Source organism: Mus musculus, chromosome 2, assembly GCF_000001635.26.
Source record: "Mus musculus strain C57BL/6J chromosome 2, GRCm38.p6 C57BL/6J".
NCBI classification, from domain to species: domain Eukaryota; kingdom Metazoa; phylum Chordata; class Mammalia; order Rodentia; family Muridae; genus Mus; species Mus musculus.
The window spans coordinates 33,274,751-33,301,445 of record NC_000068.7 but is presented as its reverse complement, the minus strand read 5'-3'; the positions used below and the strand labels follow the sequence as shown (position 1 = coordinate 33,301,445).

General features: G+C 47.5%; 1 protein-coding gene across 22 annotated transcripts in view; it reads left to right on the top strand.

Annotated features, from left to right (window-relative positions):
- Ralgps1 (Ral GEF with PH domain and SH3 binding motif 1) overlaps positions 1-26,695 on the top strand; it is a 238,081-nt gene that overhangs the window by 70,054 nt on the left and 141,332 nt on the right. For 20 of the 22 annotated variants that reach the window (XR_003952804.1, XR_374092.4, XR_374090.4 and 17 more), the window contains 2 exons: positions 16,538-16,621; positions 25,211-25,300. Coding sequence is in view for 13 of the 22 variants with exons in the window: in XM_030251025.1 (XP_030106885.1) it covers positions 16,538-16,621; positions 25,211-25,300 (174 nt within the window). In the remaining 9 variants the exon portion in view is untranslated. Of the gene's footprint in view, positions 1-7,198; positions 7,365-16,537; positions 16,622-25,210; positions 25,301-26,695 lie in introns of all 22 variants that reach the window. The other 2 variants (XM_030251026.1, XM_030251028.1) reach the window with 1 other exon arrangement.

Here is a 26,695-nt window from a genome sequence, read left to right as displayed (position 1 = left end):
TGGTATCGGGATTCTGAAAAAGAGTGGCGATGTGAGAAAGTCCTTGTAATGCTTTAAGGACAGAAGCCTGTGGGAAGCGGTGTGAGTTGGAGCGACGGCAGGTGTCCTGTGCACGCATACCTGAGGTGGAAGTCCCTGTGACTGTGGGCTCTGGCTTCAGCAATCAGGAGACCTGGCTTAATTTTGACTCGCACATTAACTACAAATGGGGGTGTAGGTAATTTCTGTGAAGTGGGGGCAGTAATGGAGCCTGTCTTATGGGCTTCTTATGAGGGCAGTGGGACAAAGTGTGAGGCGTGTGATCGGGTGGGGACTTCAGTGTTATTTGAGAGGCGCTCTGTGTTGTTCACCATTTTCATAGTGAACACCTACCGAGTCTCTAATCGAGAGAACTAAATGTTGCTTTTTTTAAAAGAGAACATTTAAAGTGTTGTGTCCCATCTTGTCTCCAGTGGCAGAGTGGAATTGGACATGTCACCCTGCAGGCTTCCTGTGGGCTCGTTGGCTGGGGGAGCTGGCCTGCTGGTTGCTGTGCTATGTTCTGTTAATTGGGGCCCTTCCTCTGTCACATGGACCAGAGACTGCAGGGCTGCTCTTGGCTGCCACGGGCACAGACAGCTGGATCTAATTGTGCAGAGCTGTGCAGACAAGAGCTGCAGAAGGAATGTTTTGGGAAATCTTCATCATCGTGACCCTAAATCTAGTGCATGCTTTCCAGCAGACAGTAGTTAAGGATTTGCAGAAACAGTAATGACTGGAAATGAGTTGTTAGTCTATAGAATGAACAGCACTGAAAGCCAAGGACTGAAAGACAGATTGCTTCTGCTTTCAGTGACTACCCCCATGCATACACCCAACTCTGTCCCAACTGGCTGTTCTCTCACCCCCTGGGATGTGCCTGGCAAGAGTCCTGAAGCCAGCATGCTGCCTTCTCCTGGCCACCTCCTCCTTCCTTCTCCACTTCAGCTTCCAGCAGGTGTTTGTTTCAAATGGCTGAAGAGTTGCTCCCCCAGGAAACACTGTGTGTACCCCTTGCTGTCACCTGGCAAATGTGAGCACAGCAGAAAGAACCAGTGTGCCTGGCTCACTGTGCTGTTCTTGTCTGTTCCCCGGGTATAGCCCCTAACCCTCAGGTGAGGCTCCCCTCAGGAGATGACTCCATACCTCCTTGACCTGGAGCTTTCCTTCTCCTCTCTCCTCCACTCTCCTAGCCACCTTCTTCCTCAGTCACATGGGTTCTGCATATTCTCAGCCATGCTGAGGATCTCCTAACTTGGCCTTCATGTGTGCCCTTCCTGCTGCCTGGATCCTCTTATGCTGCACAGTTGCAGGGCAAGACCCTCATTCCTTCCAACCTTCGCTACACAGGAGACTTGGAACTACAAAACATCCTTTAGAATGGACATTAGCCTAGAAACCAAGGCCATTGCTCTTTGCTGTCCTAAGTTCTGATGATCAGGATTCCTGTCTTCCCAGCCCCAGAAGATACCAGGGTCCTCAAGGCCAGGGACTTCTCCAGTACAGTGCCAGCCACTTGGGTATCTTCTCCAACCTTTGTGCTAGGCCAGTTTACCAGGCAGGCCCCTGGAGACAGTTCATCCAGATACCCCTCTCCTTCTTCCTGGACAACGTTTTTCCCAAAACAATGACCTTTTCCCTACTGACCACAGAGTTCTTCTCTCTTCCCTTCTAAGCTCCATGGGCATGAGTGTATATGGAGCTTCCATTGCTATATTTCCTTAACCCACTGTAAGTCTGGAATGGGTGAAAATAGGGACCTCTTACATCTGCCCAACCTTGTATCCCTCCCTTTTTCTTCTTTATATTCTTCCTTCCCTCTTCCCTTTCCTTCTTCCTCATCCTAGAAAGAGGAGAGAGAGAGAGAGAGAGAGAGAGAGAGAGAGAGAGAGAGAGAGAAAGAGAATGAGAGAGAGCGCTACACAGGAGACTTGGAACTACAAAACATCTTTTAGAAACCAAGGCCATTGCTCTTTGCTGTCCTAAGTTCTGACGATCAGGATTCCTGTCTTCCCAGCCCCAGAAGATACCAGGGTCCTCAAGGCCAGGGACCTCTCCAGCACAGTGCCAGCCACTTGGGTATCTTCTCTTATTTTCTTTTTTTCTGTCTGGGCCCCGGGTCCTTTCATTCCTCGTAGTAGCTAGGATTGTTTCAGGAAAGGGCACTTCCTGGCAGCCATACACCCACAAACTTTTTCTGAACTCTTAGTAAGTGGCCCACCACATAAGACCTCTGTGCATCTGTCTGAGCCATAGCTCCTCCCACAGGACACTGCGCTTCCTGTGGCCAGCTGGTCATGGTCTTCAGAGTTCCCACAGGACACTGTGTTTCCTGTGGCCAGCTGGTCATGGTCTTCAGAGTCCCTGTGGAGAGGACAGAGCCTCTTTTGCTCATGTGGGGCTGCCAGTCATGTTTATACATGTTGATGGGTGTGATGGTTTGTATATGCTCGGCCCAGGGAGTGGCTCTATTAGAGGGTGTGGCCCTGTTTGAGTAGGCATGGCACTGTGGACATGGGCTTTAGGACCCTCATCCAAGCTGCCTGGAAATGAGTGTTCTGCAGCAGCCTCAGGTGAAGATGTAGAACTCTCAGCTCTGCCTGCACCATGCCTGCCTGGGTGTGGCCATTTCCCCCCCTTGGTGATAATGGACTGAACCTCTAAACCTATGAGCCAGCCCCAATTAAATGTTATCCTTATAAGAGCTGCCTTGGTCATGGTGTCTGTTCATAGCAGTAAAACCCTAAGATAGAAGTTGATTGCAGGGACTAGGGTATTGCTGTGATAGGCCTGACCATGCTTTTATTTGGAAGAATGTGGATTTTGGCACTTTGTATTTGGAAAGCAGTGGAATGCTTTAAATGTGGGCTAAATGGACCATCCTAGTAGTAGCAGTACCTAGTAGTAACTTTGTTATTGAGAGTGATTTGAATTGTGTGGACCTGGCCTAAGAGGTTTCAGTGAAGAATTTTAATATGTGGCCTAGAGACTGTTTATGTGGTATTTTGGTGAAGAACGTGGCTACTTTTTGCCCTTGTCTGAAGATCTGCCTGAGCTTAAGGTGAAGAGATTCAGATTAATTGCCCTGACAAGAGAATCTCAGAAACACCCATCGTAGACTTTGTTCTCTGGTTAAGTCTCATGAAGAGCATTTTAAACAAGTGTAGCAAGCTGAGAAAGGAAAAATATAAAATATATGGTTTTAAATTTTAACGGGGCACCAGGAAGTGAAATGGAGCTGTGTTCAAGGATATCAAATTGAATTAAGGGAGTAGTGACTTTAGGGCAAGATCCCACCCAGCTAAATATAGATCCAGGCATGGTAGTACTAGCCTTTAATTCCAAGAGGCAAAGACAAGCAGATCTCTGAGTTCAAGGCCAGCCTAGAACAGAGAAAGTTCTAGGCAAAGAAAAACTTAAATCCAGGCTTGGTGGACCATACCTTTAATCCCAGTGCATTCAGATCTCTGAGTTCAAAGTCACTCTATAGAACAAGTTCCAGTACGGCCAAGCTAAGGCAGTGAAGGAGTTGGAAAACAGAAATCAGGTAATGTAATAATGTAATAGAACAAGGGGGCTGTGTTCCAGCCACAGGAAGCAGCAGAACTTGGCAGCTTTGGCCACATAGCTCTGGCTTTAGAGTCCAGAATAGAAGGGACTGCTGGGACAATTAATGTAGGTTAGCTCGAGCTAAGAAATTAGTGGTGATTAAGAAGAGACCAGTATCACTGAGGTGAAATCTTCGGGAAGTGTTTTCTGAGAGTACAAAGAAGCCTTGTTCCAGAGACAGCCAAGGTTGTACCTCGTGCTGCAGTTGTACTTCGAAATGTTTAAGAGTCATCCAGGTAGTACTGGTTTTGAAGGCATGAGGGGGTCATGAAGAGCAGCTGAGGCTTGGCACTGTGAGAGGCCATTCATTAGTGAATGTGTAGCTTCAGTTGCAGTTGATGGCCCAAGACTGAAGGGGTCATGTAACAGAGTTGAGGCTTGAAACCATGAAGAGAGCCTGTGAGAGGCTATGGGTGAAGCTTAGTTGCAATGGAAGACCCCAGTGTATTGGAAATACTACTTCCATGGGATGATCACCAAGAACAGCAGCAGCAGTGGAGTGGATCAACCTGAGCTTAGAGTGCTGCAGAAGGCAGAGCTGGAGAAGTGAGCCCAGTCCTTTGGAGGAGCCCAGAAGATCATGTGTGGATCCCAGACAGTGAAACAAGAATCTGTAACATTGAAGTTGCCTTGAGACCCCGAGATGTTTGAGATGCCAGAGCTGTGGGCTACCTGTTGAGGAAAGTTGCTAAACGGGGAGTGGAACTAGTCCAGGAGGAAGAAGTTTGTTGCAGTCAACAAAGATGAAAAAGGAGTTGGAGATCTGAAGACTGCTTTGACATCAGTCATGGAGATGCAGAGTTTGGAGTTTGCCCAGCTGGTTTTCTGTCTTGCTTTGAGGATTACAGTTAAGTGATTGGATGAATCTCAGAAGAGACTTTAAACTTAGGACTTTTAACATTGAGACTGATATAGACTTTGGGACTTTTGAAGTTGGACTAAATGTATTTTGCATTATGCTATGTTTTGGTATGGCTTCCATAGACTAATATGTTTGAACAAGTCTATGGGGGCAAGGGAGTGGGTTGTGATGGTTTATATAAGCTCGGTCCAGGGAACAGCAATATTAGAAGGTGTGGCGGGGAGGGCATAGGGGACTTTTGGAATAGCATTTGAAATGTAAATGAAGAAAATATCTAATAAAAAAAAAGACACAGCACTTTTCTACACTCAAAAAAAAAAAAAAAAAGGTGTGGCCTTGGTGGAGTAGGTGTGTCACAGTGGGTATGGACTTTAAGACCCTTATCCTAGCTGTCTGGAAGCCAGTATTCTGTTAGCAGCCTTCAGATGAAGATGTAGAACTCTCAGCTCCTGCACCATGGCTGCCTGGATACTACCATGTTTCTGCCTTGGTGATAATGGACTGAGTCTCTGAACCTGCAAGCCAGCCCCAATTAAATGTTGTCCTTATAAGAGTTGCCTTGGTCATGGTGTCTGTTCACAGCAGCAAACCTTAACTAAGACAGTGGGTGACAAGCAGGATGTGACTTTATGGTGGTATTTTGTATTTTGGAGTAAACTTAATTTTAAAGGTGGTGTGCCATGCATCATCTCCCCTAGAACTGTAGAAGAAAACCCAAAACCAAACGCTTTCTTTCCTGGTCATACTGGAGTTTTGACTCACGGAGACCTGGGTTTCCTGTTCTATCCACTTTGTGTATTCTCTTTTATTTCTCGCTCCTCTACTTTCTGGAATTGTTAGGCAGCTACACCTTCCCATTGCCCAAGCCATGAATTTCCCATTCAGAACACCATGCCTTCCTTTAGTAGACCTGAAAAATGGCAAACTAACAGATAGCACTCACTGTCACTGAGGCACAGTCGCCACCACTGTCACCACAGATGGTTCCTTGGTGTCCAGTGTGTGATGAGCCTGGATTGTGTTTTGTTGTTTTACAACCTCAGGCACTCTAAAGAGAGTAGAACTTGGGCCTCCAATTTTCTGGGGCCCATAGTTGTCTTCTTTCTCTCTGTTAATTTCTCAGTGATGGGTAAAAATCACATGCAATACATAAGGGTACAAATATTAAAATATACCATGCTTAAATACTGTGTGTATATAGGAAATAGTAAATGGTCTGTATAATATTTAAACACACAGTGAGGAATTCCTTGGTTTTGAGTTTTAATCACCTCTTGTCTATTGTTACTTGCCTTCATCAAGTCTTTGAGAAGTGCCCAACCCTTCTGTCTTAATTCCATCCACATCATGTTTTCATTGCTCTGGATTTCTCCCTCCAGCAGCCCGCTATCCTGCCGCAGGGTGAACTAGCTGCTCCTCAGCCCTCTGCACAGCTGCCATTGTGGGACTTCCCTGAGGTTCCCTGTGGTTTGTGTCTTCTCAGTCATCTTGTGAGGGAGGCTTTATTCCTTGCAGTTTGAGAGATGAATGTTGTCCTGTTAGCCACCACAGCCACAGGGAGAAGTGCTTGTCTGCCACAGTTCCCTTCTGTGGCTTCATCGTCAGTTTGCCACACTGTGTCCCTGGCAGCCATGACCTGACCTTCCCCTTTCCCTTTTCACTCTCAGACCGTCTCCGTGATGGATTTCATGTGACTCTGTGCTGGTTCCTTTCCTTCGCCTTAAGCAGCTGGATGTGTGCACCGCTACTGTATTGCCCTTTTTGGCTGAGTGGTTTTGGTTTCATGGGTAGCCTAGGATTGTTTATCCCCTCACTAGCTGGTGGAAGTAGAGGATGGGAAAGCCATGCAGATGCACACAATGTGGGGTAGATGGAGGACCTCAGTGACTACAGTCACTGGAGTCCATTCACCTTCCCACATGGCTGCATGACTGACAAGCACAGATGATCTGTGACTATAAAGGCACCCACTAAGTATGTTTGTGTGCTACCTGCCCTGCACCTATCCTCTTTAGGCAAAGGTTCTCAAAAATCAGAAATGCCTATTTTTTTTAATAGAAAATTGAACTATCTTTTCTTCCTCCTTCAAGATTTTTAAATTTATCTTATGTATATGAGTGCTCTATCTGCATGTATATCTGTGTTCCATAAGAGGGCATCAGATCCTATTATAGATGGTTATGAGCCACCATGTGGCTGCTGGGACTTGGACTGAGGCCCTCTGGAAGAGCATCAGTGCTCTCACTCGCTGAGCCGTCTCCAGGCTGGGTTTCTTATTACTGAGCTGTAACAGTTCTTTGTGTATTGTGTATGCTTTTTTTTTTTTTTTTTTTTTTACTATTACCAAATTAAAACTGTTCTGAATTTTTAGTCCTCTATGTTTTCTTATCTTTCTGTTTTTGTTTGTTGTTTTTTTTTTTTTTTTTTTTTTTTTTTTTGCTTCTCTGTGTAGCCCTGGCTGTCCTGGAACTCACTCTGTAGACCATGCTGGCCTTAAATTCAAATAAATCTGCCTGCCTCTGCCTGCTGACTGCTGGGATTAAAGGCGTGCGCCACCAGCCTCTGCTCTGTGGTTATGTTCTTGTTGCCCTGGTCTTTTACTTGGCTGTTGTGGGTTTACTCCTTTATCTGGTTGTAGCTGTGCGTATTCTTTCCCTTCTGTGTGGCCAGGGCAGGACACTGAACTATACCCCTCCTGCATAAAAACAGGTCAGATTGATGGACTTCCAGGGTGTAGAACCCCAGATGCCAGCAAGCATGGAGATTGATTCTGGAGTGCCAGAGGGAAGCCTCAACTTTTCTACCCTCTTTCCCCTGATGACTGTGCTGTCTGAGCCTTGTCCTCTGCCCAAGTTTCATCATCTTCTTGTTCCTGGTAAGGTAATCAAGACACTGTTTGAGCGTGCCCCTCCCTGCCCCCCAAATCCCAATGCCAGGCAGCTGACCCCACCACCTCTGTAGCCTCTCCTGCTATAAGCTACCTAGGGGCGCTGTTCTAGGTTAGAAAACACACACACACACACACACACACACACACACACACACACACACACACACACACTGATTTTCAGAGATCCTGTGAAATCCAGAGCAATGAAAACATGATGTGGATGAAATTAAGACAGACATCCCCACTCTCTTGGCAGCTTGAGTTTATCTTTCCTGTAAGCTTTTCCTCCTGGGCCATATCAGGCCTTGTAGGAGCAATGTGTCACTCATATGTGTTGCCTGCTTTGGATTCAGTGTAGCAGTATCTGTCCATGGTATATCACGAGGAGAGGTGATAGGCAGAAACCCAATTTCAGTGACAGACTAAGCCTTTGCTCTCTCACACTTGACTACAGCTGGTCTCAGTAACCATGACAGCTGAGAAAGACTCAGACTTAACGTGGACAATGGTCCATGTACATAACTACTCCTACTGTGTTGAGACCTGGGTGGGCATGTGGCTCTGGATGTGCCCTCTCCGAAGATGGGGACCTGGTGAGTACCAATTTCACTCCCTACTAGCCGTGACCTTAGGAGGCAGTCTCTTTGAGCCTTGTCTAATCAAGTGGACACTAAACCCGTATCACCATGTAGACACAGTAGGCAACATGCAGATGTGCCTGCCAGAGCCCATGGGGCATTTGGTACACAGTAAACACTGCTGTTTGCACTGAATCTCTGCTCCTGGGAGAGCTGTTAGCTCATGACTAAAATCCCTTTTATCTTCTATATTCAGCCTTTGCAGCCAGAGGCCGCATGCCCCTTTCTGGCTTGGTAGATCCCTGAGTCAGCTCTGATGCATGTTGAGGCCCTTAGAAGCCCTTGTCTAGGCACTGCCAGGGTAAGTTATGGCCTGTCACCCAGCTGTCTGGGTGTCTGAGTGTCACCTTGTCATGAATATAATTTGTTGGAAAACGGTGAACATGTTTGTGTCTTTCCATAATATCAGAATTCATTAAGTAACAAGAAAATCACAGGTGACATCAATTTCATTGTCACTAAAAACTACTGATTCATTTGGCAGACATGGCCACTGCCAAGCACAGGGTCTTCTATTCTAATCTTAATTATTAACCCTCAGGTCACATGTTTCTGTCTCTCTCTCTCTCTCTCTCTCTCTCTCTCTCTCTCAGGTCACATGTTTCTCTCTCTCTTTCTCTCTCTCTCTCTCTCTCTCTCTCTCTCTCTCTCTGTGAGAGAGAGAGACACAGACAGAGACACAGAGAGAGAGTGGAACAGAGACAGAGAGACTACACAAGAACCACAGAGGGCTTTACTTAAGGCAGAAGTAGACAGCAGCCACAGATAAAGGAGTCATTGCCAGTGGATCAGAGAAGGCAGGACCCAGTCCTAGAGTGGGAAGTGCAGGGCCGAGGGTGCATTTAGTGAGCCAACTTCGGCAGGGATATCTTGTTCGTATCAAGTTGAAACCCTGGGGTCAGAGTTGGGAGTGCACTGCTTATTGGTTATGTGGTGCAGGCACCCGATGGTTAGGTGACGGCGTGACGGCAGAGGACAGTTTTATTCTGTATTACAGAATAAATACAGTTTACAGTTCAGAAGAATGTCCGTTAAGGTGGGAAGGCATGGTAGTGGGAGTGGCCTGGTTGATGTCATCAATCAGTCTAGAAACTGAGAAGTAATACTCAGTTGGCTCTCTTCCTTTTCCCTTCTGTTTAGTCTAGGGCTTCAGCCCATGGGTTGGTATAGGCTTCCTTATCTCTGTTAAACCTCTGCAAACACCCACTACAGACATTGCCCAGTCTAGGCGGAGCTAAGCCAGTCAAGTTCCAATGAAAGATGAACAGTTACACCCAGTGGTGTGTGAACTTTCTATATGACCCAGGACAGGGGGATTGCATCTTCTTTTGGTCTGGTATATTTGATAAGTTCACAGGTCTAATTTCTGGAAGGTTTTGATATGTTTATGTATTCCTGATTTAATTTGATATATTGGTAGGTAGTAGTAGTTTATGTAAATCAGTCTGTGCCCCATTCTTGCTGCTGGGCGGATAGTGGTTTGTTTCTTGTGCAAACCAGTTGTGAGGTCAAACTGCCTTGGCATTTGAACTCAAAATAGAGAAAACCTCTGTTTTACAAAATAAAGTCATCAGGGTACAGCATAGCCAAAGTGACTGTCCTGTTCAGTAGGGAGTGGCAGCCTGACTGCCCCATACTTGCTGGAGCCCCTGTGGACTTCAGTAGCCCTCCCTTGGCTTAGGTAAGGATGGAGTCCTTGCTACCCTGTCTGCCTGCTGCTGGTCAGGTCAGCTGCCTGCTTGTTACATGTTCTTCTCCTTACAGGTCAGCGCTCAGAGCTGCAGTGAGGGTGTGAGATGGTGATGTGCTTGATGACCTAGAGCAGTTGCAAGATGCAGAGTTGGCATGATCGAGGCATCTCGCCCATCTGCGGGCCTGCAGCGCGTGCTAGGAAATCCTGCAGCTCATGCCAGCAGACCTGGGCCCTCATAACCCCTCAGACTCTTAACCCAGGACCTGTCTATTGCTCCTCTTCTAGGGAGTGTTGTTTCATTAATTTAGTCACCAGGTTGAAAGTGCCAGTCTTTGTTCCAAGCACATACAAACACTGGCTTATCTAGCCCTCTGTCAAGTTCTACTTACAGGGCTGTTTTCAGATGAGGTCTGGCTTTTTCAGGGTACATAGCTAGAGATTTGGGGCCATTTTCAGATGACTTAAGTAAAGACAGGCACGGAGACTTAGTGACTTGTCCTGGGCCATAGGGGGAAGGTGTCAGCAGGTACGGTTAGTTTCCTAACCACTGTACTGGCCAGCCTTTCTGTGATGCTCATGCTTTCAGCACTTACTCCTGAGAGTAAGGGCAGCTCTCTGCTAGGCATCAGTCAGAGTGTCTCCTGGGAGCTCTGTCATTCCTCATCTGTACACCTCTATGAAGATGACTTCCTGTGGGCAGCAAGGCCTGTACTGTGCTGGCCCCTCTATTGCTTGTCTGTTTCATGAACCCACTCTTAGCCCTCTAGCAGAGGCTGGCTCTAATGCGCCCTCTTCCTCAGTCAGACCCCATCCCTGTTGACACTGGCCCTTCCTCCCACTGCTCAGTGGCCTCCTGGCGTTTGTCTGCCAGCTCCTCTGAAAACTCTATGAATGAACCTGGCAGGTTTTCTCTTTGTCTTTGTGGTCTTTGTTTTTATTCTGCCAGAAGGTGGGCTGAGAGGAGGCAGGATAAAGCTTGTAGTGGCTCATAGAGGTGGCATGGTGCCTGTGACTGCTGCCAGACTCATGGTGGTCCTAGAGGTCTGAGCCGGTTACTCTTCCTTGAGGTGACGTGTTTTCCGTGTGGACATGCTGAGAGAGTGTGCGTTAAAGAAGCCTGAAGTTGGAACTAAGCCACACTTGGAGGGCCACATGTTGATACTAGCCTCCGATGGCCTGGAGGCCGAGATGCCATGGGGGCGGGGGAGTCATCAGGGACAATGTCACCCTTCCCCAAGATGCCTCTTTCAGAGATTACCTCATTGCTCTGTGCTCAGTTTCTCCTTTCTTAGGGCATGTCATGGTGTCTGATTTACAGAGCCCTAAGCACAAAGCTGGTGGGGCTTGCCTTCCACAGTGGGGCTCAGAGATGCCGTGTCAGATGAGCGAAGACCAGTGTTGACTAGTACTGTTGCTAAGAATGTACACAGGTGAGGATGTTAAAAGGAAGTTGTCTTTGTGCCAGTTAGAGATCTTTCCATCCACAGTGCTAGTAATAAACATTTGCCTTTGACTGGCAAAAGGGATGTGTGTAAATGAATCCCATGGTGCTGAGGTTTTTGTTTATGGCAGCTATGTAGACACGCCCTTTGGGTCGGGCTCTGCAGAAACTGAGGTGCTTTGTGGGAACCAAAGGAGGTGTATCCATCAAGGAACATGGAGGTTTGGTTGAGCTCAGGACAGGAACATGGCCAGCACAGGACTGAAGCCCATGGCCTGTGTGTGATCAACAGGCAAGCAGCAGGATGTAGACGGGAAGCACGCACAGACCTAGCTGGGACTGGGGCCACTCGGAAAACAGTGTCTAGAAGATGGGACTGAGGACAAGGACAGTCAGGCAAAGACATGATCATTCAGAGCGTTCACAGGGTTCAAGGCCGTGGTGTCCCAGTCAGGAGCTGACATTGCTAAAGGAGAGACCAGTGTCAGGAGATCAGGGCATGAGGAAGGCAGGAGGGAGAGGGAAGACAGGTTAGGATGGTCTGCTATGGAGGAGAGAGAAGGAAGGGGGCTGGAAGAGATAGGTGGTGTGTGCCAAACATCTGATGATATTACTAGTGAGTGAGGCTTAATGCACACAACATGCAGCAGGAAGGGGAGTGAGAAGAGGATGTCTCTGGGAAGACTGAGTTAGGTATGGGGCCAGCTTGTGTGGCCTCTGGATGTAGTCTCAGGGAGACCTGCAGTGGCTCACAGCTCCTCTTCTCAGCTTCTGTTGCTGGTGGACTCAGGGAATCTGCATGACAGAAGATAAGACCCAGAGACTCTTAGCCTCCTTTCACACACTTTTGACCTCAGCTCAGGGTCAGAGCTAGCCAGCCTAGATGCTCTGTAGGTCTAGAGCATTGGGAGGACCATGCCAGCCCTGACTTATCCAGGATTTAGAGCTGCCAGACCTTCCCAGCCTCAACCCAGATCCCCTTTTCTATTAGAGCCAGCCTTGTCTCCTTCGGTCAGTGTTAACTTGATCACAGTCAAATTAGTTCTGTAGCGTGGGCCCTTTTAGGCCTCGGTGACTGGAAGAGTTTTGTTCTGTTCCTTCACATTTTCCAACTGCAGTTCACACAGATGGAATCTCTTGTAATCCTATAAGGCCAAACATAGAAGAGGAAGAACGCCAAGGAGTTTGGCCCAGAGAGTGGCTTAGTGTAGCTAGAATGGACTGATTGCGCCTGACATCTTGATAAATCCTTCTGTGCCAAATTTGAGAGGTTCCAGTGCCAAGGAGCTCTCAGACCTCATCCTCTCAGAGTCACCGGGGTGCTTGGTGTAGGCCAGGCCGCATACCCAGGGTGCTACCACTCTGCTCCAGGACCTTCCTCCTCCCTCCCCACTACAGCTCAGGGAGATTGCCAACATCCACAGCATCCTTAGGGATGGAACTGATGCCTAGGACCCTGGTGACAGGGTGGCAGGACTGGGATTTAGAGTAAGGCCTTTCTACTTGAGGTTTTTTGCTCAATGCAGGCTGTCAAAGCATCTCTTAGACATAGTGGAGGTTTAAAACTTTTTTTTTTTAAAGATTTGTTTATTTGCTTTATGTATACTCATACATGCTCTATCTGCATGTACACTTGCATGCCAGAAGAGGCCATCAGATCCCATTACAGATGGTTGTGAGCCACCACGTGGTTGCTAGGAATTGAACTCAAGACCTCTAGAAGAGCAGCCAGTGCTCTTAACCACTGAGCCATCTCTCCAGTCCCATGAGGTTTTAATCTGAAAGGTATCCTGTCTCCTGCTGCACAAGGCTCCCTGGAGAACTGGATTACACCACCCCCTCCACTAAACACCAGTGTTTAAGTCAAGGCCTCAGAATATTCAAACAGAATCAACTCGGAGTCGATGTGTAAAGCACCTTCCTTGATTCTTGCCTGTATGACATAGGTGAAAAGAGAAATAAGCCATTTCAAAACAGTAGTGGGAAAGGAGAGGGAAGGAGACACTTGGTGTTGGAGCTGCTGCTGAGCAGAGCTTCTGCCACCCTCACTGCAGTATGTACCCCATCTCTGGGGAAGATCTCCGTGTCAAGTGTCCACAGGACCTAGGCACTCCTTGTTCCTATATCCTAGGGCAATAGAAATTCGACAGATACCATGTTACTGGGGTATGGACAGCCAGGATCAGGGCTGGCTCTATACCACCTCCCTTCCAGATGTCTTCCCAGACTGTCATGGTGCAGAAATAAGAACATAGAGTCTGAATTAAACACACACATACCCATGCATGTGCACATACACCCTTACCAGGCATATACACATTTACTGCTACTGCTGTTTAGTTTTGAATGCAGGAAACATGGAGGGAAACACCATCAGAGATTGGATACTAAGCAATCTAATTCCTGAACAGTATTTAAAAGGACAAGTTTTATATTTGATTAAAATCTGCAATTTCTCAGCATTGACTGGGGTCCCCAGGAATGAGAGGGACAAACTGTAGCAGGGCAATAATATAATATGTGCTGTAAAAGTAACTTTTATTTGCCAGATGTAATTGTCATCTCAGAGGTTTACTGCTGAATAAACTCTCCCTTTTTAGATCTTTCTGAGCGCTTGCTGTCTGCTTCAACTCAAACTGTTCTAGCTCAGACTTCTCTCCAAGCTGACTGATTCAGCCTGGCTTCTCTTGGCTTCTAACTGAATTGCTCTGCCTGGCTTCATACTAACTTTGGCAATATGTTCTAATCTTCGGGCTCCTTCTCATTCTCTGGCTTGTTCTGTCTTCACCTGTGTCTAGTTTGTTCTTTCTGTAACCTGTTTCTGTAAAACTGTCCTGGTAAAACTGCCATAGATACACCCTATCCACCATAGACCTTTTTTCTCTCTCCTTGTTTTTAAATAGCCCCTCTTCCTGCTGTTCTTGTGTGAGTTGGGCATATTCTATCTCTGACTCATTCTTTCAGATCTTTCTCTGATTCATCACTTTGTCTGCTCCTCAATTAGATGCCACTTTCAAACACAGTTGCTTCCTTCTATAACCCTACTTTCATTGTTAGGATTAATGGTGTGTACTAAGGGTATGCTGTATTCCAGCCAGATCATACTGTAATCCAGAGGGTGTCTGCATTCCAGCTGGATCACATAGACCTAGAAGGTCTTTGGATATGATCCTTTGTCAGAGCAGCCATACTGCTTGATTAAAATCACTCTACAGTGTGCTTAATGGTGTGTGCAGCACAGTGGGAGTAAATTTCATTGAGGCAGGTGAACTATACACTGGACATGAATCCAGGGACACATTTCACACAAGGTGTAGACAGCAAACAGGTGAAACCTAGGGCACCAAGAGATTCATTTAGGAGTGATTTTGAAAAATAGAGTCATGGCATTCATTCTGGAGAATGAATACTTAGCCCCAATTAAAATAGGATGTGATAGTGGTTTTTGTGAGAAAACCTGCATGAAGGGCCTGTGTGAGCACTCACTGTGTGAGATACCTCCAGTGGCATCTGTCAAATGCTAGTCTTAGTTGATCTTGTTTTCAGACTTGGGATCTAGAATTGTGAGGTTGAGAAAGACTGGACCTGGCTCACTGTCTCATGGGGCTGACAATGCTGTTTTATAGATGTGAGGCAGCCAGGAAGAGGTGTGTCCCAGTTCTTGATTGGTCTTGTATGTCCATGTCCAGGCAGTTCCTTTGTCAGTCACACAGGCTACAGTTTGGTTATAACTTGCTTCCCACATGTGCCTGCTGGGACTCATCACTGGGTCCTGAGGTACCCTGATGAGCATTTGCTATTCCAGCTGTATACTTTTTAAAAAGGCCAATATGGTGGAGGCCTGGTTGGAATCAGCGGGTCTTAGAAGTCTAGATAGAGAAAGTCTCTCCCCCCTTTCTCAGTCAGGACACCCCACAGCACAGGCTGGGAGTGCTGGGCCTTTGTTTGATGGCCTTGCCTTGGTCTTCTTATAGCCTCCGAATTGTCTTGGTGGGTCCTAGGCTGTGCGATCTGTGCCTCTTACTCGCACAGATCGCAAAAGCGGCAAGAAAACTTTATGTGGTGCAAAGTAATAGCGGATGTCAGGAAGAGACATGCTGTCAAGAGTGATAGTGGCCACATGAGCAGGGAACTCAAGGCCCCTGATTATTGTTGGGGTTCAAGAGAAGGAGCATGGTTGCTAAGGGCTACAGCATAGGTGGTTCTTTGATTTGATGGGTGAGCTTGAATGATATAACTTGAATTATGTAAACTTTTATACCCTGTACATGTCCTTTCCCATGATGCCTCTGGTTTTAGTCACGTGTGTGCCTCGTTATGTACAGGCATGGGGTGATAAATGAGGGGTCCTCCCTGAAAGTCCACTCAGAGGATGCCGTCTGCTTTATTGTTTAGGTACTCAAACAAACTCAGGCTGGATTGGGCCCCCAGCCTCATGCTGGATAGAACTGAAGTGTGATTTAATAGGATCTCTCTGTTTAATGGTCATTCAATGGCAGGAGAAGCTTACTCCACTGTTCTAAGAGGGGAATGCTTGTAGCTCAGTAGAGGTGGGCACTCTGGCTTACTGACAGGTGGCTTGTTCAGAGAAGGGGGTGTGTACAGCACATGCAGGCGTGAGGTGTCTCACGTGCAGTGTTAAAAGAGGGGCATGTGTGTGTACAACCCGTGCCGAGTAGAGTAGGAAGTTGATAAACTAGACCCTGTGCTTGCCTGCCTTGACATGACCCCACACGACAGCTTTTGTTATTCAAATAGAAGCCACCTTTGCTGACAGGTAAAACTTAGCTACTTTGATTTATCAAATCATGCTGCTAAGCCTTCTGGGAGATTGGACACATGCTCCTGCACTGGTGGCATTTTTCTGTCCCGTCTCTGTAGAAAAAGTAGGAGGGGCAGCTTCAGGGCAGAATCCCAGGCAGTCCCAGAAGCAGCTGTAGTTGCCAGATTGCAGGAATGAAGGATGTCTGTGTGACCAACAGAATCTGAGATTCCTCTGCTGGATTTGAATTTAAGCTAGCCTAGAGCCCTGGAGCTTTATCCAGGGTGGGATGAGTCCTGTTGAGTTAAGCATTGACCCCCTTCTCAGACAATCTGGATTGCACGAGGCCTCTACGTCCCAGAGAAGCCGGCACAGTGACAATAGTAAATATTTTTGCAAAGAATCTTGGGAAATGGGGTACAGTGTGGCGGGGGGGGGGGTACGCCGTGTTTCTGCCTTTCCTCTCAGCTGCTCCCTCACCTGCAGACGTGGCCCCTCCCCTCCCTGGTGAGCTTAGCCATAGCCAGGGCCACAGCCCTGCCCACCTCCATGTTCACAGTCCAGGCACATGCCCTGTGACTTTGCATCCTGACTGAATTCCTCTCGACTCTGCTTCCTTCCCAGGAGTTGGCCAGTTGTGGATGGAGTAAAAAGGAGAAACACAGTCTTGCCCCCAACGTCGTGGCCTTTACCCGGAGGTTCAACCAGGTAAGCAGCGTCCCTTGGAGTATCTGTTCTCCCGGCAGCCCACGGAGCCCAAAGCCCTTCAGGGGTCAGTCCCAGCCTCCTGGCCCTGGGTCCCAGTTCTCTTTCCTGACTGCCCACTGCTACTCAGCGTAGTTCACAAGGCAAGTGAGGCTGACTCCTGTACTGCAGCCTCCCCACAGGAGCTCAGCTTCTGTGCAGTTAGGCAGAGGATCTCACCATGGCTTCCCAGCTTGCCTCAGTTCTCTGTCTCCTTTCTTCTCCAGCCCCTGGGTCTGCCTTCTCTGCCATACCTCTGTCCCATGTCCTGTGCTCTTGGCCCAGGACTCTTCCTGTTTAACTTCGAGTGTCACTTCTGCAGGGAGCACCCATCAAACACCTCATTGCAACCATTTTGGTTTTCTCCGTGTGGCCCCCAGTTCCACTGTCTTTGGTTTGTGTGTCCTGTGGTCTCTGTGAGGACTTGTCTGTCCTGCTTATCATCCAGCCTGCCATCTTGCCAATGTCAGACTCCTGTGTAAAGGACCCTCAGGAAACACACCTGATGCAATGAGTGGGAGTTTAGGAGGTACTGCTTGAGGTGCACTTCCTGGTATCCCGACCCACTAGGCCCCACATGCTGCAGTCTGACTTGGTCTAGCCAGAACTCTGGCTTCAAATATAACGAGCTACCTCCTCCTGCAGTGTAAAGATCTAGGCTCATGGGAACAAACAAGAAGCTCAGAGGCAAATGGGAGAGCTGCAGGGACCAGCTCTTCTGCTTTCTCCCCAGAACCTCTAGTGCTGTGCTTTGATAGTAAGCTCTCACATGGCTCCCTTTGCACAAACCAGACTTCCACACAGGATTCCTCTTGGTTTTTTCCCCCTTGTTTTTCTGGTTTCCAGTGAGGTCAGTGACCTAAAGGTTGCATAATTGTGTGTCCAGCCCTCTGGGTCCTGGGGCCCACATTCCCTTGGAGTCTTGGTTTCATCTGGGCCTTCCCTCTCGGAAATGTCTGGCCCTGTACATCACTGTTGCTCAACGTCTTAGCCTTCTGCTGCCTCTACATCCATCCATGGGCAGGCAGCAGGCATCTTGGACAAGCACTGGCTTGTAGCCTGAAGATCAAGGCTGGGGCAGGCATGATTTGTTTGTTTGTTTGTTTGAGCCAAGCACAGCATAACTGCCTCTGTGCTGGGAGGGCTGAGAAGTGATTTCTTTCTCTTTGTATTGTAAATCTTTTCCTTTCAAACTGAGCTTACTCTTTAAAAAAGGAAAAGAAGCCCAGTATAGTGGTATACTTCTTTAATCCCAGTGCTTGGGAGGCAGAGGCAGGTGGACTTCTGAGTTCAAGGCCAGCCTGGTCTACAGAGCAAGTTCTAGGACAGCCTGGCTACATGGAGAAACCCTGTCTCAAAAGCAAAACAAAACACAAAAACCAAACCAAAACAAAAAAAAGATGATGACGTGGATGGGGGGGTGGGGGGTGGGGAGCAGGAAGAAGAGGAAGAGGAGGAGTAAAAGCCAGATGTGTACACACTGTCAGAGGATTCATAGTTTCTTTAACAGTAATCTTTGATTGGGAGCCGACCTAGCCTCCACCTTGGGCCAGCCATGGAACTCACAGAGGGTAGGTCCTTGGGGACTCTGTAATCTGCTCTTTACACAGGGCAGCCAGGGCAGCTTGGCAAGGGCAGTACAGCCCATGTGGCAAGCGGTTGTATTGTGTCCATCCCAGACCAAGGGATGCAGTGAGCCAGCCATGTTTTCTCAAACATTATGCTCCAGGAAATGCAGGCTCACGGAGAGCCAGCAGCTTCTGGACACAGCCTGGGAGCTCTGGCTTGAAAACTGGCCAGAGGCCAGCCTTGGCCCATGGCTGGGATTGCTGTCTTTGGATGAGCTCACTGGTCTTCTTATGGGTAGAACTGAACCACGTGAAGACAAGACACCTTATTAGACTCCAGATAAGAGCTAGAAGCCACTGACCTCTTCAGAGCCCCATTTCCTCACCGGTACCTAGGAATATCAACACACTGACTTTAAGGAGCTATTGTAAGGGTAACAGAGAGTGGCATCTGACAGATAGTGGGCTGCAGATGTTTCAGAGGCTGCAAGAAAAGCCTGAAGGTCAGGAGGCGAGAAGGAAGCTGCCGGAGCATCCGGGATTCTGGGACCAAACTGGAAACCCAGCGCCAAGTGTCCTGCGCAGCCTGCCTGCTCCTCTTGGGATCTGAATGCCTCTGCATCCATCCATGGGCAGGCAGCAGGATTGGAATCAGGATTTTCTCATTCAGCAGCAGGATGGTAGAACTTAGCCAGGTTTATCCAAGGTCTGTGATGTGTCCCTGTGCCATAGAGTTTACCCTGGCCTTTGTGTTACTGAGAGAATCTGACAGTAGCACATCTGAAAGTACATACATGCACTTGCATTTGATTTGGGGGCTCAGAGCTGCTCTGAAGTGTATGCAGGGACGGAGCTGGATGCGAGCCTTAGCCGTGGCTCGATAGCTGTGGGATATTGGACTGGCTTCTGGCTTCTATACTCATCTTCCTCGGGGATCATCCCAAGTGGGCTTTGAAGATTAAATGAGGAACTGTACTCGACCCATAGGAACTGAGTCACTAGCTTCAGAGAGAAAGTGCTGTGGCTCAGAGCACCTGGTTACAAGGAAGGTACAGTAAAAAGGAGAGGCTAACGCTTTAGAGTGTGAGGGCCGCAGTGTGTTCAAGGGGACTTGAGAACTGAGGACTGCTGCCATTTGTCATGTCCAGAGGGTGAGGTTTGCAAAGGATGCTGGGTAAGGGAATCTAAGTGGGAAGAACTTGACAGAAGGACGAATCTGGAAGTGCACTTGAGTGAAGGACTGTTCAGGCGACCTGCGCAGAGCTGGTAGAGAGCCCCTGGGTCTTAGCCACACATACAGCAAGGTAGGGCACCTGTGGACAGAAGAAGAGTAGGTGATACAGCCACAGAAGCTCTGCAGATAAAGGGAGGACAGAGGGGCCAGTGACATCCAGGAAGCTGGTTGTACTTTCCTTTTTTCAAGTGGGCGAACCCATGAGGGTGCTCGTGTCTGAATGGAAGGGTTCAGGATGCCAGGGAAAGCCAAAGGCAAGGAGAGCCAGGGTCTGTGTGACAAAGGCCTAGAGGAGCTGGGAAAGGGAAGTCCTGGGAGCTGTCATAAGGGAGACACAGCTACAGGCAGCCTAGAGGTACAGTATGAGGAAGATTGGAGACAAAGGGGGCATTGGGGTGGGAAGCGTGCTGACTGTCGAAGACTGTGAGAGAGCCCCAAGCACTGATAGGGGCCCAGGTAGAAGAGCACACAGCACTTAAGTACGAGCATGCGAGGACATGTGGGCAGTCTGTCCATGCACACAGCTGGAAGGGTTGAGGGGCAAGGGGACTTCCTTAAGGGGCAAGAGTGAATGACAAATGGAAGAACAATCTGCCTAGGAGGAGAAAGGGCTCCAGGGGACTCAACAAGAAAGGGGAGAGGAAGGACTCAAAGTCTCGAGGCTCTGGGTTCAAGGTGAGAACATAGGTGAACAGCCTCGAGCAGTGAGGAAGGAGGTAACAGAAGAGGCTGGGGGTGATGGTTACTGCAGTCAGAGAGGCAATGGGATAGGAGGCCACATTCATCTGCAGAAATGTCATAGTTGCTAAAGGAGAAAGGTAAAATTTAGTGACGAGGAAGACAGTTACCCTTTTATGCATGTGGAGGCCAGAGGTTGCTCTCAGATGCCATTCCTTGGCTGGAGTCCACCTCTTCCTTTCTTCCCCTCCCACCCACTTGAGACCAGGTCTTTGACTGGCCTGAAACTCACCAAGTAGGCTGGCCAGTAAATTCCATCAATCCTCCTACTTCAGCTCTTCCCAGCTACCCCTAGCTTTTTATGTGGGTGCTGGGGACTTGAACTCAGGTCCTCTTACCTACAAGCTAACATTACCACTAAGCTATCTCCCAGCCCACTGTTTTTAAATCTGGGCTTTTCCTTTTCTCTCTTCATTTGCTTTTTGTTTTGTTTGTTTTATTTGTGGATGACTAATTGAATAAAGGGTTTTGTACCCACAACCATTCTTTTCTGGTCATCTGTAATACTGCTGTGGCTTTTCCCAAGAGATGCCTTGTACACCCACACAGCCCCGAGTACTAGCTATGCCATCAAAACAATAAGTTACATCATGACCATATGGCGGATATTCCATGTATGTATGGCCTTTTCAACTTTTCAGAAACTTAGTGTAAGCACTGTATTAACAGACAAGGAGGAGGAGGGAGAGCAGGAGGAGGGAAAAGAGGAGGAGGAGAAGAAGAAACAAAATCTAGTGTTTATGATTTAAAAAATAAGAAAGGGGAACTTCCTTGACTTTTGAGGAATCCATAGCATCTTTAATCCCAGATGATCCTTAACACTGGGCATGTTCCCCTGAGATGTTAGCAGGAAGACACTGGGCATGTCCCCTGAGATGTTAGCAGGAAGACACTGGGCATGTCCCCTGAGACCTGGAATAAGCCAATGTGGTGCTCTGGCACTGTTCTATGTAAGACAATAAGACAGGAACAATAAAAGAAACTCATTTGAAAGGTAGGAAATTGAGGTGTCTTTATTCACAGTTGACATGATTGTCTATAGAAAAATAAAAAAGTAAATCAGTTTTACAAACTCTCCTGGCACCAATGTACAAGCAAGCGAGAGGTACAAGGCCAGTCGCTGCACACAAAGGGTTGCTTTTGTTGTGCTAGCAGTGAACGATCAGGATCTGAAGGTTGAAAGCACTGTTTGTAGTAACTCCAGGACTCAAACAGACTTAGGTGTTTATTTTTACAAAATGTGGTTTATATGTTGAAAGCTACAAAGCACTGATGTAATAATCAGAGCGGATGTTAGGAAACAGGGAGGGGCAGCAGGGACGGGCTTCATCTTCATGGATGAAAAAACTCAGTGTCATTAAGATGTCAGTCGCCGGGCGTGGTGGCGCACGCCTTTAATTCCAGCACTTTGGAGGCAGAGGCAGGTGGATTTCTGAGTTCAAGGCCAGCCTGGTCTACAAAGTGAGTTCCAGGACAGCCAGGGCTACACAGAGAAACCCTGTCTCAAAAAACCAAAAAAAAAAAAAAAAAAAAAAAAGATGTCAGTTCCCACTTGACATTTAGAATAATTGCTGCTTGTACAACCCAACAGATTCATTCCAAAGGTTGTGAGGAAGACCAGAGACCTAGAATAACCAGTGTAGTGTTGGGAAAAAGAGATAAACATTACAGATTCACAATTGACAGAAGAACAGGGGCACCTGGGCCAGGGGGACAGAATGTAGACTCAGTCTGTACTGGAACAACTGAAAGTCCTGCTCTCTGTCTCTGTTGAAATGAGTTTAGATACAGATTTTAAGCCTTTCATAAAATCCACTCAAAATAGATAAGGTGCTCAGATGTAAACTTTTAGGAGAAGACACAGGTAGGGAGTCTCTGTGCCCTTGGGTTTGATGTTGATCTATTAGAAACCAAAAGACAGTCTGTGAGAAAAAGATCAGTAAGTTGGCAATTTATTAAGACTAAGATTTTTCCATTGTGGAAAATACATAGTTAAAAGAAATCATGAAGACAAACACAGACTGGGAGCCATGTGTGCAAAGCACCTGTTTGAAAAAATATGGTTTGAAGACTCAACCAGAATCATTAAGGAGGAGGGGACACAGATAGCAGCAAATGAGCATGAGAAGATACTCAGGGTCCTTCATCTCCGGGGCATGGACCAGCCATATCTCCCACTGCAGCTGAGAGAGACAGAGAGACAGAGAGAGGCGGGGGTGGGGGAACAGAGAGAGAGGGGCAGAGAGAGAGAACCCCGAGAGAGCTCAGCACAATAGTGTTCATGGCAGCTTAATAGTTGTCAAAGATGAAGGATCTGAGATGTCTTTCTGTAGGGTGTGGGCAAACAAGGGATAGTGTTTCCTTAAGTAGAATGAGCTGTGATTTCATACACAGGGCACTTGTCACGTGACATCAAGGTGAAAGCCAGTGTAGAAGGCTCCTAATTCTCTCTTGTCTTCCTTTGAAACTCTGGAAAAGGTAAGCCTATAGAGACTGAGCCATAGTTGTCAAATGGTGGAGAAGGAGCGAGGTCTGAGTAGGTGGAGCACAGAGGATTTTCTGTGGCAATTTTTTCTTAGCAGTGCCAGGGATTGAGTTGAGAGATTTTTTTGCTTGCTAGGCAAGAGCTTTACCAGTGAACTGTACCTCCAGCCCAGATTTGTATGTTTAAGAGGATGAGATATATGTAGTGATATATGACAGTGTTTTTAGGACAACCCATAGAACATTATAGCACCAAGACTTCAACATACTCACCCTAGAAATTTCAACCTAAAGATGGAGAGCTCCTAGAATTGATGCAAAAAACAAAAGCGCACACTTGTAAAATTGTGAGGTGACTTCTTTGCGGAGGGCAGAGCTTGCTGATCTGAGTTACCTCTGCAGTCACATGGGGCGTGATTCTGAAGATGGAACTGTATAGGAGTGTATATCGTTCTCTTGAAGCTGGATAAGCAGCCTGAAGTAGTGCTGAAGGACATGTGCTGGCAGTGGACAATGGAGGTGAGGATGGCAGGCTCTGGGAACTGGTTTCTCTGTGCCGTGGGAATTCCGGGCAGACACGTGAAAAGGCGACACTGCATAACCTAATGGCTGAGACTTGTGAACAACAGTATGAATTCATGTGAGTTTTAGTTAAAGATACAGTCAGGTGGTTGGTGGCGCACACCTTTAATCTCTACACTTAGAAGGCAGAGGCAGGTGTATCACTGAGTTTCAAGGTCATCCTGGTCTACAAAATGAGTTCTACAGAGAGAAACCCTGACTCAACCTCCCCAAAATATGTTTATATTGAAAAATATAGCCATGAATGTAGACATGGGTAATACATGAATGTGCACAAAAGTTACTACAGCTACCTTCCAGCTCAGAGTTGTGTAGGGCTCAGTCTCCTTTGGTTTCTTTCATGGCAGGGCAGGTAAGGACTTATAATGCCTGGATCCTGCACATCGTAGGGCTTCATGCAACTCTGCTGAATTGACTATTGCCTAAGAACCTCTGCACACCATCTGTGGGTCCCTAATCTGCTCTGTCCCTTCCAGAACCATGCCAGGAAAACGTATGAGGGTTGCCATACAAGAATCTATCGAATTACACGTAGAAAGTATCATACTTGAGATTATGTGGTATAGAAACTACAATATTAAATTTAAGTTTTACATGCTTCTGTTTGGTGCCCAGAATAACTATTTTCAGAAACAACTGGTAAACATTTGAATCTGAACTTAATTTTGACAATTCCTTGGAAAAAATGATTCTATGGAAACCTAGTCATATCTTGCAGGGAGCCATGGCTAATTCCACTGAGTGAGCATTTCTGTGATGTTCCTGGTTTATGTAACAGCCAGTCACTGACTCTCAGTGTCTCTTGCTTTCCCTGTAAAGCAGCAGTAGTTCAGTCAGAAGAAGGTGGGTTCTTGAACAGCAAGAGCCCTTGTTAATATCAGGCGGTCCTTCACTCTCTTTCCTTGTCAAGTGAGGGGCGTCTACATCTCCCCTCCTTTCCTACCATGCACCTGCTGTCTGTACATCCCCTTTTTCCATCAAGCTGTCCTGGTATCCCGGGCTCCGCTGTCCTGATGCTAATAAGGCATACATGAGAAGCACTAAGTACTTTCCAGCATTCTTTGGCTGGCTGCTTCCTATTTTTCCTTGTGCTGTGAGTCAGCCTCATGTTGATAGACAACTTTCTTGTTGCCACTAACAGACTCAAGGCTCAGGATTTGTTGGTATAAGTGAGAGGCCAGCCATGAATAAAGATCTATACCAAAGCTCCCTTCATGGCTGGTCTATGAAGACCCATACCCCTCAGGCCTAGTAGAACTTTGCGTCTTTTATCAATGACACACCTCTTTTAGAAAATGAACTTTGAGCTGGGCAGTGGTGGCACACACCTTTAATCCCATTACTCTGGAGGCAGAGGCAGGTAGATCTCTGAGTTCGAGGCCAGCCTGGTCTACAGAGTGAGTTCCAGGACAGCCAGGGCTATACAGAGAAACCCTGTCTCAAAAAACCAAAAGCAAAAAACCAAAGTGAAGTTTGTTGCAGCTCTGCAGATATCAGCAGATCCTCCTTGTGTTGGGATTGGCTGGGGATGTGGATTTATGGAAGGTGTAGTAAGTAGACAGTTCCCTTTGTCTGAACATCCATCTGTCTGTCCTTCATCTGTTCATCCATTCTTTATTCCATCTTCTCCCCACATCTGGATTCTTCTGAGCAGAGTCAAGACTGTGTCATCTCACTATTTTCTGAGGCAGCTGCAGAGACACTGGCCTGTGTAGTGGAGCCCAACACTGCTCTCACTGTTAAGGAGAGGCAGGACAGGAGGATGGGGGCCATCTGGGATTAGGTGCCACATGGAACTGTCTACTTCATGTGACATTAGGCCATGCTCTCAAAGCTGCCTGGCCTCACGGAAATCCTACAGTGATGGTGGGCAAAGGGTCATGTGAGCAGTCCGGCATTTAACCACGTCTCTGGTGTGTGTGTGTGTGTGTGTGTTTAACTCTACAGGTCAGTTTTTGGGTCGTACGAGAAATTCTAACAGCACAGACTTTAAAAATAAGGGCAGAAATCCTGAGCCATTTTGTGAAAATAGCCAAGGTAAGCTCTTTGTTTATTTCTCAAAATATGTTTCCTAAGAACTTTGGTAGAAGTTTTGCCTTGAGCCTGCTGGACAGGGGTACCTACTGTGGGTGGGAGGTTGTGGCCTGATCTCCCTAGGCAGAGCCAGATGTGAGCTCTACCTGGCTGCTAGTGCCTTCTGTGAGCCTTAGAAATATGCCCCTTCAGCCGGGCGTGGTGGCACATGCCTTTAATCCTAGCACTTGGGAGGCAGAGGCAGGTGGATTTCTGAGTTCGAGGCCAGCCTGCTCTACAGAGTGAGTTCCAGGACAGCCAGGGCTATACAGAGAAACCCTGTCTCAGAAAACAAACAAACAAACAAAAAAAAAAAAAAAAAAAAAGAAAAAGAAAAAAAGAAATATGCTCCTTCTTATCCTATAATTCTATGGCCAGTTACTCCCCTTACTTAGACCTGTGGTCTCTGCTTGTGGCCCAGTGGTTCCCTGGAACTCATTCATTCCCCTTTGGGTTTTGCCAGTGCTGGGGGCCAATGTATGTAGTTAGGCCCACTGCCTTTGATCCAGGCATGTCCTGCACAGTCATATCCACAGTGGCCCCCACACCCATTCTCAGATAAGGCCTGGACATTTGACCATGTTGCCTCTGTTCTGATAGGCTCTTTCCGTTCTTCAAATCAGGCCCTCCTTCCCTTCCTCTGTTTTCATCTCTGCCTATCAGACTGTGTCATGCTGTGGCTCTCCTGGACCACTGTCATACTCAGTATTAGTCCCCTGCTTTCACTCCCTGGGTCTGCCAGAGTCCCCTTGGCAGCGTTGTTCTACCCAGTTCCTAGCTTCCTTCAAGACATGTTCTTTCCACCAGGAGACCAAAACTGCCCTGGACTCAGGCCCTTTGCTTCCGGGTTCTGTGGGAGTTGCCGTGCCAGTGTGGGACGTCACTGTACACAGGGTATCATCCCATTTGCACAGTAGGAAGGGGCCGCAAAGAGAGGTGATGGTCCATGCTGAGGCCTCCAGCCAGCAGAACAGGAGTCTCCACTATATGTACCCTCAGCCAAGTTGCTGTGCCCCCCCCCCTTCCCAGAAGATTAAGGGTAGCAGTCTAACTGGCAGGGACAGAGGTTTTGTGCTGCTTACGGCTGGGTTAGAAGAGGATGTCCCACACGCTACAGTCCTCATGGGGCTTCTGTTTGGAAATGAGCAATGTTTCCACCCACGGAGCCCCAAATGGCCCCTCCTTAATCTCTGCTTTCTCTCTTACTGCCAATTATGTTGGCTGTGCCCCATGTGTGTCCTGGGTAGGTTCCCTCTCTCCCTGAGTATTGGTTTTCCAGTCTCTAAAAGAGAAAGGAACAGGTTAGATAATGCCCTAGAGGCGTTGTCACTCCGGGAACAGAGTCTGTGGCGGGCACTG